Raw genomic sequence first — 20246 nt, 5'->3', positions numbered from 1 at the left:
CGTGTGCTTTTTTGTGTTTGTAACTTAACATACCTAAATACGAGCTCTAATTATAAAACAGTAATCATTTTTACATAATAGCCTATATTTGCATCAATTACATATTAATTTGATTTCACCTCATTAGTTTTTCATTCCCTGGCTCATGTAAATTCAGATTTCAATTATAGGGATTCAGATACCTGAAAAGCACATGCAATTAAGAGCAGAATAATCAATCAGAAATCAAAGCCCTTGCAAATGCAAGCTAATACGAGTAAACATGCAATACAAATTATTTCATTGACAGTCCTAATACCGATTTCCCATTAACATTTATAAATTAGGGAGTAAGTGAGCATAAAAGTGCAATATTGTGTTCGTATGTTTCTATTTTTGTTTCGTGTACACATTTCGGCGTAAATGTAAAAATATTGTATTACTTATGCCAACCGTAAACCAGTTTTAATAAAATGAATATTTTTAAAATATTCATACACACAAAATTAAACAGGATAGTCGAAGGCCTCGTAGATAGCACTAAACCCCCTATGTTATTATTAGTTTTGTAAACTTTACTGTCATTTTAAATAAATAAAACAAATAAAAAGGATAGTTAAAATAGACCTACAAAATTATTTAAAGTCTTCTTTAAAAATATTTAGCCATACGTTTTTTGAGCAATACTGCACAGTTTGTTTTATGAATAATGCTTGAAAATATTACGTATACGACAAGTAAGCCGTACAAATAACAAGATTATTACCAAAATATTTAAACTATTTTAAAAAATAATTTTTTTATTTTATTTATTAATTGTGAACTTAAAAGATAAAAGATTATGGCATTTAAAAAACCTAATTGTATGGATAATTAAGCCACATCGAGTTAACTTTAAAAAAGACTAGTAGTGAAATTATCTACCTATTCTTGATATGTATTCCGATTTATAGAACTCATAACTCTATATGGAATCCCCACAGAATCAACAAGCTACTGCCAAAACTGGTAACAGAGCTGCACCAGCTAACAGCCGACTGTTGGCCAACGAAAGTGAGAGTTCGTATAAGAGAGAAAGTTTCGGCGGCAGACGTTCCTCATCCTCGCGCGCTCTCTCTTTCTCTTCCGACCAACTGTTAATCCGAGGAATATTGCAGCTGGGAAAACGGCAGCAGACCGCAACACGCATCAGGCATCAGGCCAATCGGGCGACGAACCTGAAAGCCGAGCACCGAGCGCAATTTGTGGAAACGAGCGACTCTGCAGTCGGAAAACTCGCATCGGAAAACTCGCATGCACCACAACAAAATTCGCCGGCTAATGCGGCGCGCAGTATGCAAAACAATGCCGGAACGTGCAGTTCAGCCACTGAATCTGAAATAAATATAAAAACCGAACCCAAAACTACGAGCACAAACCCAAAGCAAAGTCAACAAAAACTTCGCCAGCGCCAAAAACTAAACTCTGATAAACGTGTGCGAAAAACAAACCGAACGAGAAAATAGTTGGAAAAGTTGGGCGGGAAGTACGTAACCCCGGGGGTTTTCTGGCTGCCTGCTTCTAATGCAAATTAGCAGCCAAAACGCAAGGAAAATAAACAATAATTCAACACAAATAAATCAGACAGAGAGTGCAAAATAACATTAGTGGGAAATACGAGAAATTGCAGAAACGTTTGCCAAATATTTTGAGAACCCCGAAAAGTGCGTGGTGTGCCATTTTATCGGAATCGAGAGGATGAGTGCTTAGATGACACAATAAATTCAAGCGGTAAGCAAAATTTCGCAGGGGGAACGTGAATGAAACGGGATACCCATAAAATTTGGAAGGGGTTCCTTTTGTACACCGTTACAAATTCGTGTGGAACCTCTCTAGAATATTTATAAATCATATATTATTAAGACCCACCACAAAACTATTAAAGAGAAGTTAAGCTTTCGCAAAATAACGAATTTCACAAGATTATTAAAATATTTTATAAAAAGTGTGAAAACGTTTTTTGAAAATCGTAATCAATAAAGTATTGATAAGAACTTTTGAAAATTTTTTATTATATTTTAAAATATAAACATCTAAAATAACCGATTATATTTTTTCCCTGTGTCGGTTTTCCATTTCCCACGTTCTAATGTTTGTATTTGTGTGCGATGAAATTTATCAGATAACTGAAATTTTGTGCGAATAGCAATTTGTAACTGTTGAATGTTTTGTCCTGAGAGAAGGGGGTTGTGTTCTTTGAGAAGCGATGCCAAGGGGGTGAGGAATGAGGAATTGGTTTGTCCGATGATGTGGAAACTGAAAAGGGGCTGACCATCAGTGGCAGTCACAGAAAACCAAAAAGGATTTTCGGGAAATGAAGCAAAATTTGACAAATTAGGAAAAACAAGATTGAAATGGTAGGGATTGTTATGCAGAGAAATGGCATGCTAGGAATAAATGCAAAACTAAAATGGATACATGGTGATTAATTGATGCTGAGAAATGTGCAGAATTAGAAAGAATTTTGTAAAAATGGTTAGCCAATAAATACAATTTACTTTGTTTTAAAACTGGAATATATTAATATACCCACCACATTCTATCTCCATTAAGCCGAATATTTTTTTAAATGAGTAAAACAGGCATAAACTTTTTTTTAAAGAAGTCCCTTTAATATACCTATAAATAGATTAAATAGGAAACTCAAGCACTGTTAGCCTGTCCCCTTCTTCACACCAATAGAACCCATGCCGAAAAAGAAGATAACCGGGCGGATGAGCTCATCCAGCTAAGTAAAGTCCGCTAAAACCGAAACCATCTAACCGAACCCATCCACCTAAAAGGCGGGAGACCTCCCATTCCCACTTAAACTCCCACCGCCCCATGGCCATATAGCCCAATCAAAAGGCCGTTGCACTCGCCGGCTAAAGGACCAACTGAGTGAATGACGTGCCCTGGCCCAATCCTTCAGTCAATCGTTTGATGGCTTGAGTCCGAATGTGGAGCAAGAAGAAGACAACGCAAACAGCAGGCGAAAATAAAGGAGCAAGTCACGTGGGAGGAGGAGCAAACGAAGCATTTCAGCAGCGACTCCGCAACTTGGGGCATGTAATTTGTCAGACAGATTTCTTTTAGCGCCAGGACACAGGACAGCCCCTCCAATCCAATCCCACCTCCCCAGAACTTGGCCACCCACCCAACCAACCGAAAAAATACCGCCCACGTCATTGCAACAAAACTGCTTCCTTCCTGCCTTTTGGCCATGCTCTTTGAAATAGAACAGGGATATCAGTCGAGGTTCGGGTTACTCTAACTTTCAAGATTTTCGCTATAAAAAGTACAATTTATATAATTTCTTGGAAGTAGAACATGAAAATCAGCCTAGGTTGGGATAATTAACTTTCCAAATTTCTCCCTTTAAGAAAGAATAATCTATTAAATATACCTAACATAGAACATGTATATCAATAGGGGTTCTGGTAACTCTAACTTTCCAGATTTCCCCTATTAAAATTACAATCAATTAAATTTCTTTTAAATATAACATGGTAACCAGCCGAGGTTGGGATAACAAACTTTCAGGATTTTCCCTATAAAAAAGTACAATCTATTAAATATCTTTAAAATATAACATGGATATCAGTTGAGGTTCGGGTTACTCTTACTTTCTAGATATCCCCCATAAACATAACAATCAATTAAATTTCTTTGAAATATAAAATGAATGTCCTATAAAAAAGTTCAATCTATTAAATATCTTTGAAGTAGAACAAGGATATGATCATGGAGGTTGGCTTTACACTAATTTTCTAGATTTCCTCTTTTAAAAAATGCATTTTGTTTTGAAAAATCGTCCATTTCTGTGTTTAGCATTTTGCTATCATCTTGTAAGCTTTACAGAATTTAAAAAGAGGACGAATTTCTAATAATATTTTATATTATATATTCAATAAGTATTATAGTAGATTTCAGTTTAGAAATTCTGTGTTTTTTATTTTTTTACCTTTACTAAAAAATTGTACATTAATTGAACTAAATTTGTTTAAGGATTTGATTTCAGAATCCAGTTTTTTATATTATTTTTGCAAAAAAAAAAGGAGAAAGGAATAAATTAAAAGAGCACCCCATTTTTATTGAGAACCATTGAAAAAGTGAAAATGGGAACAGTCTAAGTATAAGTAAAAGGTATAGAAAGAAGAAAGGGAAGGAGTGAGCCAGACATTGACATTTCAGTGCAAATGAAGTGATAAAACGTAAAGGCAAAGCGGCGTCAGCTCGAAAATTGCCAAAGCGAGAGGGGAAGTGTGGGAAATGGCAGGGCGAGGGAAAGAGACGGAAGCAGCCGGGGAGAAAGAGACAGGGCAAGAGGGCTAGAGAGAGAGGGTCAGACAGACAAAGCGCGTCGAAAATGCGTCTAATTTGATGGAAGCGATGCATGCCTTAACCTTTCGTCGGCGTCAGGCAAACAGACAGCGGCAACAACGAAAACAACGATGACAGCCACCAAATGATAGCATTTCCTCTCGACTCAAAGGATCCGAGTTAACCCAGAACAAGGACACCAGCAAGTGGAAGGGATGAGCTCCGGATTCAAATGGCGGAACAAGTGCCAGAGATGCTGATGTGGCTCCTGCTCAGCCGGTGCCTGCAAATTGATGGCCAAGGATGCACAAGAATTCCTCGGAAATTAGTCAAAGCCCAAGGGGATTTCCACGAACTCATCTTTAAAGTGAGAGGTTTTCCGAAAGATGTGCCTTCTGGAACATCTCAAGTCCGCATTTCTATTGAAAATGAAAAACACTTTGGTTTTCTTTTCAATTGCCTAACAAAGCATAACACGCAGGTAGAATATCTAATGCCAAAGATGCTCATACAAAATATACATTTACATTTATTATTATATTACTTCGTTTCCTATTTTGGTAAATAAAAATAAAACATTGATGGGCCAGTAAAAGCTTTATTCGTAAAGGTATTTTATTTAAAATAGTATATTATAAACATTTGTATATTATCTTTTTTTAATTAACCAGTGTCTATCCAAGTCAAAACATTATAAACACCAAATAAAATTATTTTTCCCAATTTAAAACTTTTTGCAATTAGCGCTTTGTGCCAACTTTTACAATGTCATACTTCCAGCTGAAGTGACTAAGTAAAAGTTTACCACAGCATTTTACAAATAATTAATTAAATGACACAAACCACTGTTTCCGCAAGGATCAACCCCACGGCCAAAGTTTTGTGGAGCTAATTAGTGAATTTCCAATAATTATTCATCATAATTGACAATTCAGTTTTTAACTACTCATCACTTGCGGATGTAAGGACCTCCCAGCACCATCAACTTTGAACTTTTTGTTCTGCATCAGACGACAGAACACGAGGAAACTTTTGCAATTAATTACGGACAAGACCCATAAACTAAGAAGGGGTTAAATCGAGCGCAGGGTCACGTTCAACTTATCCGTGAAAAGTAAAAAATTAAAATAATAAAAAATGAACCTGATAAGAGGAACGTGTATTAGAGAGATCTGCTGCAATTAGTACTTTTTTTTTTAGAGATAAAATGAAATTGAAATGCATTCAGTGAGGGAAAAGGGAGGGGAATCTGATATCATATCCAACTGCGATGGCCTACATAAAGAGAATTAATGAGAATGGGAGCAGGGCAAGGGAGGCACTGTCTAAACACCCACATCATCATGATAGATGAGTTAATGAGGACTTAGTCAGGGTTCCATCTGGGCCAACTGATGGCAAAACTGTCAATTAATGTGAACCAGCAGTTTCTGACGATTGGATGTTTGGATAGAGGAAGGAATTGAAGCTCAGGATGTGAAAAATGCTGTTCCATTTTTCATTGTGCTGGTGTGGCGCCACAAAAACCTTAATGAAAATAGTTGTAAAAAGCCAAAAAGGGAAATAAATTGCCAACTGCTACTATTTTATATATACAATTTAAAAATTAAATGGGTTAGGAAGGTAATAATTTTCGTACAACATTAAAAGAAATATAAAATAATTACTCGTACCCCTGAAATATTAAAATATTTGGATTAAAATAAATTATTTGAAGCTAGCATTAAACCAAAACTTAGATAAGTTATTTACTATTTAAATACACAAAAATCAAAAAAGTTTTCTTCATATCAAGTAACCGAAAATATTTGAATAAGAACTATGTATATAGTCTTTTTACCAGTATATATAAAAATGATAAAAAAGTATGTGTTCTGGACCGTAATGAAAAATCCCAAGGAGCAAGTCAAAGTTTTGCAACACATCAGAATGGGGCACTTGCCACCACAGATATTCCCATCCACTTTTTCGTTCTGGCTATCGGAAATTTCACTGCGCATGTGCAACTCAAGTCTGTAGGAAAAACTAATAATAGAAGAACCTGCCTGTCTTCATTAAAGGTGCAACTTTCTCATGGTGCAATATTGCAAGCGTTTTCCCTGCGGCCCTACAGTTTTGGCCCCCCGTCAAGAGTCAGACCATGATTAATGTTCAAATTAAACAAGGCCGCACTGACGTTAATGACGACAAAAGAGCAGGGACGATAACAATGCCACCGGCGGCAGGAAAACACAACTAAAACAAAAGTGTTAGTCACACCCGAAACAAAAACAACAATGGCTTGCAGTAGATAATGATGGGCAAGTATATACGAAAATGATTAGTCTGGGGGCTCACTCAATGTCGCAGCTGGGGCATAAAGTTATCAAAGGATGGGTCATATAACAGTGTTGTCTGAGCGGACTTGGTTATTAATGTAATGGGAAAACGAATATAAAGGAAGATGAAGTCCAACCATTTTATTTAATATTTATAATAATGTTTATAGAGATGCAACACAAATCACTACGATTTTAAAACCACTTTTAAATGTAATGTTAGGTGTCTAAAAGTATGCAGTGAATTAATGATGGTCATCTTTCTGAATGAACAAATTGAGCTTGTCCTTTTAAATTTATTACAAAATATTACAAAATCATTGGTAAAGGAACCATTGTTTTCGGGTTGCTTTATAAATTAATTGATCAAATGTATACCACAGTTTCATAGCCTGATTAGCATAAAACAACACAATTTTCTCCTTTAAAATATTCATCAAACTCAAATTTTCGGTCTGAAATTTACATCGGCCAAGGTAGCCATTATACTAATTGACAGAAAATGCCAGTCACTAAATCAACCAATGCCCAATCTCCTGTAAACTCCATGATTAGACAAAGTAATGCCCGCGTCAATAATTCTGTTGGAGTTTTCACTCCATTTGAATAATGATTTTGCGTGTGAGTCGACAGCGATCGATTTCGTTACGCATCCGATTCGATTTCGCAATTCAATTAGCGGCGCTGATGGCAATGACGAAATGAATGATTGCCCAATTGACACTAGGCCAAACCCCTCAACCTTGGACCCTCCAAACGTCCTTCAATCAATATCTAGCCTTATTGATTGGATTTCCACCCAAAGCTGATATGATAGAATATTTAATGACGTCTATGCCAGCATAATCGGGCATATAATTAATAAAGAGCATGATTTAGTGTTAATTGGAGAGCCGGAACAATGGGCCAGATATAGAAATTATATATATTATTCGAGGACTTGTCTAGGTCACACAGCTGCTGGGTGTAAAATTCCACTCCCTCTCCGAAGCCAAACAGTTATAAAGCAATCAGATGAAATTGGCAAAAGTTCATCATTTGTATTATTTTCATGGCTTCTGGTTAATTGAACTCATAAAATTGAGAATCAACAACAGAAACGGCAATTCTGTTGGCCGTGGATGCGAAAAAAGAGCATTGCAAACACTTCAATGAGCAAAAGGCCAGAAGAATTTTGAGCAAAACGAGCTAAAGAGGAAAAACACCAGCAGAAATAACAAGACGCACTAAAATGCAGAATTGGCAAATTTTGTAAACAAAATGAAAAACGGGGAGAACGGAAGAAATTAATAACTCTAAACGGCTTTTAAAATATATTTTGATTGGGAAAATCAAGTTCAAAATGTTCCTTAGATAAATTGGAACAGTAGAGCAAACAAATAACTTAATAATAAATTGATGCTGATGCTTTTGAACTTTTAGAAACGTTCAAATTGTTTTAAGTAAATCGTTTTCTTCTTAAGTTTCTTTTATTTTGCCAACTACTAACCCGATTAAATATATAATAAGTATTATTGAGCAACTGCATAAAAATTGTTGACGACAAAATGGCAATGTAGCTGGAAAAACAAAAACAATCAGGAAAAACTACAATTAATTGGCTATTCAAGCAGCTAATTGCACTTCGAATCGAGCAGAAAGAAAGTCTAACAACACGAATGGGTCAATTGACCATTTGCCTTTTTGCCATTTGCTTGATTTCTTTTCCGTTTCAAAACAGATTTATCCATTTTTCTCCGATTTCTTTTTGACGATTTTTTTATTTATTTTTATCGTTGGTCAGCGAGCTGGTGGCAATCAACACGTCGGACTCATCAAAAGTGGCAAGTGCCTGGAAAAATCCCCTTCAGCTTCGTACTTTTTCCTAGCCCCTAGGAAATAGCGAAATCTCCATTGATATTATTTACCTAGGTAATGGCATTTGCTGATGATGACAACGCCGTTTGTATGATTAAATGAACGAAGAACTTCCAGTGAAGTCAAAGGTCACTGCGATGGCCCTCGAGTGAAAAGCAAATAGCCCAGAAAGAGAGTTTCAGGAAGAATATTCAATTGGAAGGCAAACGGGGCGTATGAGTGATGTTGATTGATTCGATTAGTTGGCGGGGATATTAAATCTCTTAAGTGTGGTAATTTTTTCAAACGGGATTGAATCAGGAGTTAAAAAAATAAAATTTAAATAAGCTTTTAATAGTCCAGAGAGATGCAGTAACAATATTCAATCGGAGGGCAAACAGGGCGTATAAGTGATGTTGATTGATTCGATTAGTTGGCGGGGATATTACATCTGTTAAATGGGGTAATTATTTCGAACGGAATTAAATCATGATCTTATGAAATTAAATTTCAATAAACTTTTAATAGCCCAGAGAATTCCAGTAAAAATATTCAATTGGAGAACAGACAGGACGTATGAGTGATGTTGATTGGTTTGATATATGACTGTCGAATTTTATCTTCAAAATTAAGATGTTTTTATCAATAACCCATATGGCTTTAAACTGTTATATAACGCAGAATAAAGTTCCTATCGAAACATTTAATTGGAGGGGAAAAATGGCGTATGAGTGTTGTTGATTAGTTAGTTGGCAGGGGAATTCCGTCCATTAAACGTGGACATTTTATGAACTAAGTGCAAATAAAATGTTCTTTTGACTACTCTTAGTTTTTAAATAACATTTAAGTTGTCTTCTAAAACCTAAAATTTAATTTTAACTTAAATTTGGAACATTTATAACAATATTTCCCAGCGCACAAATGCCGCAATCCCGTGGCTAGAAACCAAAAAGGCATCAATATTTAACACGAAATAATTCCCAAAAAGCCTGCGAGGCAACGGCAGTAACAACGGATTTTCGATTGCCTCCCAATTAGTGTAAAATCCTGCGTGCCTGGTTGCATGGCATAGATTCGTTCGCCCACAACATATGCAACATAATCCGTACATTCACCCCGAGCCCAATACGATCCCCCTCAACTCCCCCTAAATACAGCCAATTATTGTCAATGGTCTCTTCAAAATTATGTTAAATTTGCCAGCGGAACTATCGAAGCGTCCCCATGCGAACACATTGGTAATGAGTGCATCCACCAGCGAACAATAAACACATCGAATCAGAGGCTGCGGGGCGGTACTATATTTTGGTGCTAATTTATGCAAATTGCAGAGTATGTTTTGAAGGGTAGGAAGGGGGGAGTGCTCCATAAATTGCACATCGGGAGGCTGCGCAAGTGTTAAGCGCTCTAAGCCATTCAATGAGGTCTGAACTTTAGCCAAATTGTTTGCCAGGGACTACAGCAAATTGGATTAGCGAAAGGATTACCCGCGGAAGCTATGAAAACCCATATTTGATAAACCGATTTTCGCCCCAAATCGCCCTTTCTTATGAGCTTTAAATGGTGGCGCACATTTGAGGGAAATTTAGGCGGCTTAGGGCTAAACCGCTTACGGAAAGAGTGTCTCTGGAAATAAAAAAAAGGGAAGGAAAGAAATTAATCCTTTTTTACAATTTCCTTAAGCGGGTTTAGGGCAATGTGTGCTGCTCATCCTGCAGTTAGAAAAAAATTAGATCCGTGATTTAGTAACGTAAATGGCAATAAAAAGTTTAACGTATTTTTAATGTTAAGTAGGGGATTTATTTTAGAAGGGTTAGGTTCTATAAATATTTCACAAGGGAGCATGGCTGTATAAGAGAATAATATATCCAAATTGTTTGTAATACAACAATTTATAATGTTTGTCGAAGGACTTTAGGTTCCAGCGCCCCTTCCTTTAGAAATATTTGTTTTAGTATTATTACTAGCTTTAATTTTTTTAAATAAATAAATAAATAAGGTTTGTTATTTAAGGTGACTAAAAAAAAAGTTGGATATAGAGCCAATCTTTCAAATATTTTTAGTCAATCCGATGTAATTTTTTCTTTAAAAACCATGGAAATCCTTCGCGGAAATCCTTAAGCTGGTAACGAATTGGATGATTTTGTGCAAATATTTTCACAACATCTCTGCAGACTTTGGAGCTATCCTTAACACTTCCCATATCCTGTGACAAATCAGTAAAAACGTTTAGCATGCAATTGACAAACATTTTCGAAAGCTCCATTGAATCCAGCGAAAAAAGAATAAATCGAGGGCTACAGAACCGAGGGTGCGGCAGAACAATGAACAAAGCTACATGGGATGGGAAACAGAGTGGAAAAGCGGTGGCAGATTTCAGTTTTTGGCAAGCCGCCTGCAGTTGAGGCCACAAAAACCAGTGGCAGCCAGAGGAGCAGGAGCAACAACAGGGGACCACATCAAAGGCAACACAAACTGGGGGCTTTTACCACCTGGCTTTTTCGCTCCGCACAGGTGCAAATATGTGTACTAAAGGGCAGCCAGTGTTGCCTTTCATCCGCCTCCACTCCTGACAAATGAAGGGAATAGAGCAAATGGAGTGTCCTGGAGGGTCCTGGTTGCCGTAAATAAAAAAGAGGAAACCAATGGAGGATCCCGGGGAATAACCGCATGGAGAGACTGGATGCCATTATTTCCCCAGATGGGTTAACAATAGACACCCTGCATAATTGAGCCCAATGTGTGAGCAACATCCAGCCGCATTCGGGTGGTTTTTTGTACCTTATCCTGAGTGTGTGGACACTCGAAGGACGACTGACCGCAAAAGGAGAATCAGCAGACAGTCATTTAGTAGGCGGAAATGGCAATTTATGGCAAGGTGGGCAGCTATATAAAGGCAAATTCGAAATAGGCAAAAGAATTTTTAGATATTTTTGAACAAAACCAGGAAAATATTCTGCAGTTTCGTATAACGAAATAACAGAATGGAATATGCCCCTCTACAAACTCCAAGGATTTAAAGATAAGACTATTTATACGAAAATACTCGTTCGCAATCAAATAAATTTATATTTCACTGTCCATTTACGAAGCATACAAATAAAGTGCCTAAAAATATGAATTTTTTGACAGGGTGCTCAATTTGTACTTTTTTCATCCATATTTTATGACAAGCATAGGCAAATCCTTTCTATAAAGTCTTGTTTGGTTCTCTAGTGGGTGCTACTCAAACCCAAAAACCAACAGGTGCAACAAAATGGAAACGCTTCAAACACAAAAGCCGCCAGGATTATAATTGCACTTGTTGTTGTCGGTTTCCGGGGGCTGTTGTTGATGTTGTTGTTTTTGCCTCCATGTTTGTTATGCAACACATGTTTTAGTGTGTTTTCATTGGGGGGGCCAAAGGTCAGGTGAGTGGCAACCTGTGGCCAAAAGCCAAAAATGTGTCGCAAAGATTAAGTGCGACGCCACCGAAAAACCGAGTTATCGTGCAAGTGAGCTGGGTGGATTTCAGTGGCTGCTGAGGTGAGTGAGTTTTGTTTATGTTGCACTTTATGCTCGGCACTGGGTCCATAAACAAAGGCCCCCATCCAAGCGCAGGACCAATCTGAAAACAAGGACCTCTGCCCACCCCAAGTGCACTTGACACGAGGCAATGCCAAGTGTGCTTGGGTGTGTGTGTGTGCGGGTCCTGTTTGGTTTGTGTTGTGTACACATGCAAATTTGCTAGTCATATTTGCATACATACACATGCAGGCCTGTACGATTTACACTGCGGGAAAAGTAGGGCCCAGATCGGAGATAGTGTCATCAAAGACGAGACTAAACACATTATGTTTACGCTTTGTTGCTTTATTATTTCATGAAGTCCTTACACTTGGGAGAAACTTATTACAAACCCAAAATTTGAATTTCTTCAAAATAATATATTTAAGATAAATTATCCTTTCGATAGTTTGGAATCATATATATTATTTGGACTAACATCTACCATAATTAATGCAAGAAAGATATTTATAGCATAATGGGTACCCATAAAAGGTATTTAAAAATAATAAATAATAATAATATAAATAAACGATTTATTCAAAAAAATTGTGAAAGAGAAGATTGGGAATTAAAAAATAAAAAGTAATTAAGACTTTGAAAAAAATATATCAATATTTTGTAACAATTGGATACTATTTCCAATGTTAAATACAAAAGTTACCTGTTTTAAATGATTAAATGTAGTTTAAAATGTGCAAGCCTTAATCGGTCGAATTTAATGTTAATAAAGAAGTTTAAAATTTAAGACTTAGTTGAAGCATTCTACTAAAATTTCTTTTTTTAAATCTTCAAAAAGGCACAAGTTTTCGGTAATCTTATATTGATATAAAAATAAATATATAATTATTTTTTCTAGTGCAAACATGTGTTTGGAACTGGCTTGTATGCATGTTGTACTTGGTGTTTATCCCAAAAATTATGCTCTTCGCATGCCTCTGGGTCGTCCGTTTTCCTGCCCCCTTCCGATTTCCCCAACCCACACCCATGAATTACTTGGAATGTGTTTGTTGCCGCTGCTTGAAACCAAAGCGAGCGGCTAAACATTTGCCAAGCTGTTGGCTGCCAGGCGACTCTTCTCCTTCCTGGTGGATCCTTAACCGCTATCCTCTTGGCCATACACACAGTAACTGTAACGAGCCTTGTTTGGCCTGCTCTGTGGTAACATAATCCAAACACATGAACACCCGCCACACTTTGTAAATTCTCAGCGACTGCGGCTTGTGTAAACTTTTGATAAAGTTTTAATTAATTAAGCCCACATTCGCAGGCAAACGGCGCTGTTCTTGTAAATTAGGCAAAAACGCTGAGTGTTTGGTGGCAGAGATAATGTTCAATAAGGACACGTTTTGGGAGCGGATAAGTTATAAAGTTATGTTGAATGGAAAATTAATTTCGTTTAATTTGGAAGATATGAAAACTGCAAATTAAATAAAGGAAATGTTATAATGAGAACTAGTTTAGAAGGAAATTTACAATGTGAATTATTAAAGATAGAAAAAGTTGGAATTAAAACTAACTAAGTTTGGATTACTTTAAATCAACATCTTGACATGAGTATTGACCGCGTGCTGTGTCTTATATGATCACACTTCTTAACCAAATAAGCTCTCTAAGCTAAAAATTCTGATTTTTATAACCTGTCTTCACATCGTCAAGGGTCTCAACGCATGTCCATCAAAAAAAGCTGTGAAGGAAATGCATTTGAGACCCTTGTCTTAGGGGTCTCATAAAATGCATACATTTTTAATAAATACCGCAGCGCACACAGGACACAAACAAGCACATGAACAGACACCCTGAAACACAAAGTCACAGAGATACATAAAATGTATGGGAGAAAGTAAGGGAAAGCAGACAAAATGTGGTCAAGGGACCGATGAGCAGATGATGGCTTCGTCACCTTCCTTTGGGTGCCGTATAACCTCAAGCTCAGCTGAGACCTCAAAACAGCCAGGCTCTTCACAACAGAAACAAATACCAATTACAAATAAAAAATAATGAATATAGTTATTTTTATGTTGTTTTTAGGGAAAAAGAAAAATAATAAATCAATAAAAATAATTAGGTTTTTGAGAAAATTCGTAATATTCCAAATTAATTTGTAGAATATTTTGAAATCGAATACAATAAAAGTTAGGTATATTCCAAAAGCATTTTTAGGGTGTTACCTAAACTAAGACCATTTTTATAGAAATAACATTCTAATGCTTTCTACTGAACTTTGATAATAGTCAAAGGGCTATAAAAAGTTTTTAAGAAATTAATAGCATTTTTATTAAGAAACTAAGAAATTGTAGACCATATTTATTGATTTTTATAACAGTCAAATAATTATTCAAAGTTTTTAAAAGTATAGGTTTTTTTATTAAGGTTATATGGATTTAAAAAAAAATAAGGCAACCCTTTAAAAGTAAGTTGACATCTTTGCATATTTATTTATTTAGCTTTTACCCAAATGTTTACTTTGAAAAATTAAGATTTTTAAGTTTAGCTTTTTTTATTGCTGCGGGTCTATTCTTTTTTAAAAAAAAAGTCAGCATCTTTACTTGAAGTACTTTCAGTCGCCAGCTGGTTGTCATCAAGTGAATTGCAGACACACAATTGCAGCACATGTGGCTGCCCCATTTGCCCCCTTCTGAGTACCCTTGGAACCCAGGCAATCTTGCGATTTGTGCCTCCACTGCGGTTTACCGATAACAGTTGCACTTACACCAACAATAAACGCCAGACAGCAACAGCAAAAATAAATGTCGAACAACAATTCAGGAGCCAACGATGATGATTGCGTTGGGGCGAGATTGCCGGGGAATTTACACCTGTCGTCGGGTTGGGATTTAATTCCTTGTGCAAACAAACAAGGGCACGTGACACGGCGGTATATTGCGAAATAAATACCTTCAGATATCGGAAAACAGCAGTATTAAAATATCAGAACAACAGTTCAGGAGCATAGTCTTTGGCAAAGTTAAGACTGTAAAAATTGTCAACAATAATGTTGGGCCAAAATTTTCTGAAATTTTTATTTGACTTATATTAAATCATATTCAAAATTAAAAGTACAGGAAAATTTTTCGAGCCAAGGCCTAATGACTATGGTTTAAAATGGGCCCAAAAATACCTACTTTCCGAACTAGAACCTAAAGGGAAGGCAATACAAAAGGTTTTTAGTCCTTATTGCCCTTTACATAACCAAAATAATTGTAATAAATTACTTAAAAATGTAAAGGTTCTAACTTATGTAACCAATTATAAAATTCAATGGACATTATACACATAATCAACCATGTTCTATTCTCTCCCCTGACACCCAATTTCGGAATTTATTCTTAGATATGTACATTGAATTTACGTCGAATATAACTCTAATTGACTGCACAACTGAAATCCTTCTAACCTGAACACTGCAACATGCAACTATTTCTATCCAATGGACCATGTTTAATTGCTCTTAGCAACGATTTGTGACCCACAAATACTGAGGATATCGATGTTCTGGGGAAACCAAACACAATGGCAATCAACTGAAATTACATATTTGTTTGAGTTTAATGATTATTAAAGTTACAAGAATGTCCAGAAAGTACTGTTGATTGCCCTGCATATTAAATGTCAATTAAAATGGAATATTCATTAAATTTAATGTAACCAGCAAAGTGGGAAATAATTTTATTTGGGGTCAATCAACACACATGATTAAATTCGCCTGAAGGTGTTAAAGTATTCAACTACATTATATGTAAAATTATGAAACTACAATCTTTAAAAGCACTTTTTCGAACTTTAACTTTTAATGCTTATGTTCCCATTACTAAATACTTGCCAATCTAATTTCTAAACATACCAAAATATATTAAATCCTCTCCCACTTGCCATTCAAATTCGACACTGTGAGCCAAGATTAGTTTTCAGAAGCCTTGTCAGCAAAGCTTAGTCCAAATTTTGATTTATGACTTTGGAATTAACTGGCCTATATGCACAGCGATTTTAATTTAGCTTATCGAGGACAAAGACATTCTGATGAAAGCCAACTTGAGCTGTAATCCCCACATGTGTTTCGGCTAAGACAACAATATTTTGATGCGGAAGGCATTCACAAACTAAGCGGCTTAAAAGCTCTATCTCCTAGCACATACCCATAGGGATCAACTGCTGACCCTGAATAGCTTAACTGTTCCGAATTTAGAAAAGGCAAATATTTTCACCTGATATTTGCATAAATGATTCACGGCTTTTCCTTATGCCTAATTTATTTGCAGAAAGTGTCGAGAGAGGGGTGGTTGGAATATTAAAAAGATGTTGGTTCTTGTTTGTTTGACTTGACAAATTATGCGCAATTTAATTTAAATTTAAATGTTAATTTCCCTTGCCCAACAAATCAAATTTGAGGCAATTCTCTTTCAAAAGTCTCCAACTTTTCTGTGCAAATGAGTTTGACCCTTAGGGTCCGAAACACTTAACAAATGATTTATTTCATATTTTAGAAATATTTTTCTCAAGTTTCGTTGTTCTACAAGCTGTTTCAGAAAGTTTTTAATTTCCAAGATGATTTCTGGGAAAGCCAGTAAAAGTCTCAGCAAAGTTGCCAAAGTGTCTGAATGTGAAATGGCATTACAAACACAACTTGACTGATTCAAGAAAACCGAAAAATATTTTTTAGTAAGTGGCTTTCGAAAAAGAAACAAAAAGTACAAAATCAATGAGCAAAGCAAACAAAAATCAATTTGTTATTAATATTCGAAAGCCATTCATAACTTGTTGACTAAATTAAATTCCTATTAAATAAATAGAGGAAATATAAAATGGCTGTGAAAAAACCCATTGACTAGATTAAGTTAGCCACTGGTTTATCTAACAATTTAAACAACATTTTCATGCTAGTGCAAAAACATTTCAATTAGTAACGAATCAACTTTGGCCAGCACAATATGCAAGTTGCAACTTAAATATTTAGAATAATTAAGCAGACAAACAAACACGTATGAAAATATTTTATGCAATAATGAAATTTGTTTTGCAGGACCGCCAACATGCAAAATCATAACGAGAGGAAGGCAGCAACGTGGGAAAACTGATTAAAATAATTAAATTTAAATAACAGGAAAGGTGAAAAATGTTTACGTGGCTGATGATGGGCATCCTGCAGTTTGCAAACGGGGATATGACCCCCGATTCATATGTGAATACCACAAATTGGTATAATACAAACGAGAGCTTATTTACCACGGAACTGAACCAAAGATGGATTAGTGGTGGCTCCACAATTCAGCCAGAGGAGCCTGTTTATGGCACCGAACTGCCCACCTATCAACATTGCATAGCCACCCGGAATTCCTTTGCCGATTTGTTCACCGTGGTGCTCTATGGATTTGTTTGCATTATCGGATTATTTGGCAATACCCTGGTGATCTATGTGGTGCTGCGCTTTTCTAAAATGCAAACGGTTACGAATATCTATATCCTGAATTTAGCGGTGGCAGATGAGTGTTTCCTGATTGGAATACCCTTTCTGCTGTATACGATCCGAATCTGCAGCTGGCGATTTGGGGAGTTTATGTGCAAGGCCTATATGGTAAGCACTTCGATCACCTCCTTTACCTCATCGATATTCCTGCTCATCATGTCTGCGGATCGGTATATAGCGGTGTGCCACCCGATATCCTCACCCCGATATCGAACCCTTCATATAGCCAAGATAGTCTCAGCCGTTGCCTGGACAACCTCAGCGGTCCTTATGCTACCGGTGATCCTGTATGCCAGCACTGTGGAGCAGGAGGATGGCATCAATTACTCCTGCAACATAATGTGGCCAGATGCGTATAAAAAGCACTCGGGCACTACCTTCATACTCTACACATTTTTCCTGGGATTCGCCACTCCACTGTGTTTTATCCTGAGTTTTTACTATCTGGTCATAAGGAAATTACAGTCAGTGGGTCCAAAACATGCCACCAAATCCAAGGAGAAGAGGAGGGCTCATCGGAAAGTCACACGACTGGTTCTTACGGTAATCACCCATGAAATATCCAAAAAATTCTTTGGTACATTCCATCTCTAATTATTCTATAGGTTATTAGTGTATACATATTTTGTTGGCTTCCACACTGGATTTCTCAGGTAATCAGATACAGCTAATTATAAATCAATTTTGGGTTTTTAATTTCGGGATCTCTTAGGTGGCCTTAATTCACTCGAATCCCGCTCAGAGGGACTTATCCCGACTGGAGATACTCATCTTTCTGCTTTTGGGAGCTCTGGTTTATTCCAATTCGGCCGTGAATCCCATACTCTATGCCTTCCTGAGTGAGAACTTTCGAAAGAGCTTCTTCAAGGCCTTCACCTGCATGAATAAGCAGGATATTAACGCTCAACTGCAGGTGGAACCCAGTGTTTTCACCAAGCAGGGCAGTAGAAAGAGGGGTGGATCCAAGCGCCGACAGTCCACCAATACTCAGATGCCTCCTCTGATGCCACAGAATGCTGGTAACAACAATTCATCGACCACCACATCCTCGACCACCACTGCAGAGAAAACCGGAACCACGGTGACACAGAAATCCTGCAATTCCAATGGCAAAGTGACAGCTCCGCCGGAGAATTTGATTATTTGTTTGGACGAGCAGCAGGAGGCCTTTTGCACCACCGCCAGGAGATCATCCGGTGCAATGCAGCAAACAGATTTGTAACCCAGTTTAAGTAAGAATTTCCTTTAAACAAATAAATGGAGAAAAACATTTGAATATGTATTGTAATACAAAGTATAAAAAGCATTTACAAGATTTTATAATTTTTTTCTACCATAACACATGTGAAAACCCGCGATAAATATAATGAATTAAGACTAAGCAGTATTAATTGTGTCTACATACATAGCATGTATTTAATACCATAAGAATTGAAATTGAAAAGAGATTCTTTCAGAATTTTTAACCGCACAACGATATATTAGCAATATATAAAAGTTGAAGGGATTGAAGAAGGATACATAACATTAGACACAACAGATATTAGTGAGGTATAAAAATTAATTTTCTAGGATTTATTCCAAGAAAACGTATTATAATAAAAAATAAAATTTATGATTATTTTAAACTGCATTGTAAAATTATATATAATTATTCAAACGCACGTATTTGTATATTTTACTGCCATTAAACTTCTACCATAAGACATAAATTAAATATGGAAGCTTACTAAATAATAAATCCGAACTTTAAATCCATTCTTGTTTCAGAAACTTACCTTAAGTAAAATAATGGTTGCTTCTGCGGAATATTTAATAATTATTTAATTAAGTAATTACACCGATTTATGCAATTAAAAAGGAATTAGACGGGATTGGATAAAATAAGCAGCTTAGCCAGAAGTAAGTCAGTCAGCCAAGACTCTCGTTAAATGTGAAATAAAAAACTTTTTACGAGGTCACCCGTCGAAAGATGAAACCAGATGAGTCAATGCCACAAAAAAAGTCTGCGGGTGTCGGAGGCTGGGTTTTAATGGAAAAAGTAAGGCAAGAAACTAGAATATAGACTTTTTAAAAAAATATTCCCTTGATTTAGTTGTATATATGTGAACAGAATTGCTAAGATGTGACTGTGTTAATATCGATGTGAACATGCTATGTGGGTAATAATATAAATATTTAAATTATGTTTGTTTGACAAACAGCTTCTCATGGAACGAGCTGAATATTATGTAATTTATGCTAAGGATTTAAATTACACAAAGAGAATGTGCTTGAAAAAGTGTCAATAAAGCAATGTTTGTATAAAATATATGTTTTATTTTAATTTGAAGTTTTTTGGATTACAGATTATTCAGGTAACTCATTTAATGATTTTGTATGTCTACAATTTTAGTAATGACCCGCTACTTAAATGGACACCTAAGGTGGAAAAGTAATGGCCTCAGAATTATATTTTTGTAGATATTCCATTGTTAAAGAAGATAAGTTATTAAGGGATCGAAAACTAAATTATTTGATTTTAAATTTTTAGAATTTTTATGAAAAACGTAACATTCCAAAATAAATTTATTTAGGGAAATAAAATATTTACAGATATTTCACATTGTTCCATGCAATCCTTTCGTTGAAATTTTATGCCAAACTGATTTTATTTCCATTAGAAATAAAATATATCTTTATTCAAAGGTGCTTCAAATTTTAAAAACATTTCAAGATCGCACCGAAATAGTTTTTTTATGTTTGTACTAAAAAAGTCATCC

General features: G+C 36.0%; 1 protein-coding gene across 1 annotated transcript; it reads left to right on the top strand.

Annotated features, from left to right (window-relative positions):
• The first annotated feature begins 1242 nt into the window (after positions 1 to 1242).
• Positions 1243 to 19781, top strand: AstC-R1 (Allatostatin C receptor 1). The gene is made up of 4 exons (XM_036816181.3): positions 1243 to 1749; positions 17041 to 18027; positions 18090 to 18137; positions 18197 to 19781. Exons 2-4 carry the CDS (start codon positions 17134 to 17136, stop codon positions 18704 to 18706), a joined length of 1452 nt encoding a protein of 483 aa, XP_036672076.3. The 5' UTR covers positions 1243 to 1749; positions 17041 to 17133; the 3' UTR covers positions 18707 to 19781.
• The last annotated feature ends 465 nt before the right edge of the window (positions 19782 to 20246 follow it).

Source organism: Drosophila suzukii, chromosome 3 (genome assembly GCF_043229965.1).
Source record: "Drosophila suzukii chromosome 3, CBGP_Dsuzu_IsoJpt1.0, whole genome shotgun sequence".
Taxonomy (NCBI): domain Eukaryota; kingdom Metazoa; phylum Arthropoda; class Insecta; order Diptera; family Drosophilidae; genus Drosophila; species Drosophila suzukii.
Note: the sequence above shows the minus strand (reverse complement) of the source record. Positions and strands in the feature narration are given on the sequence as shown.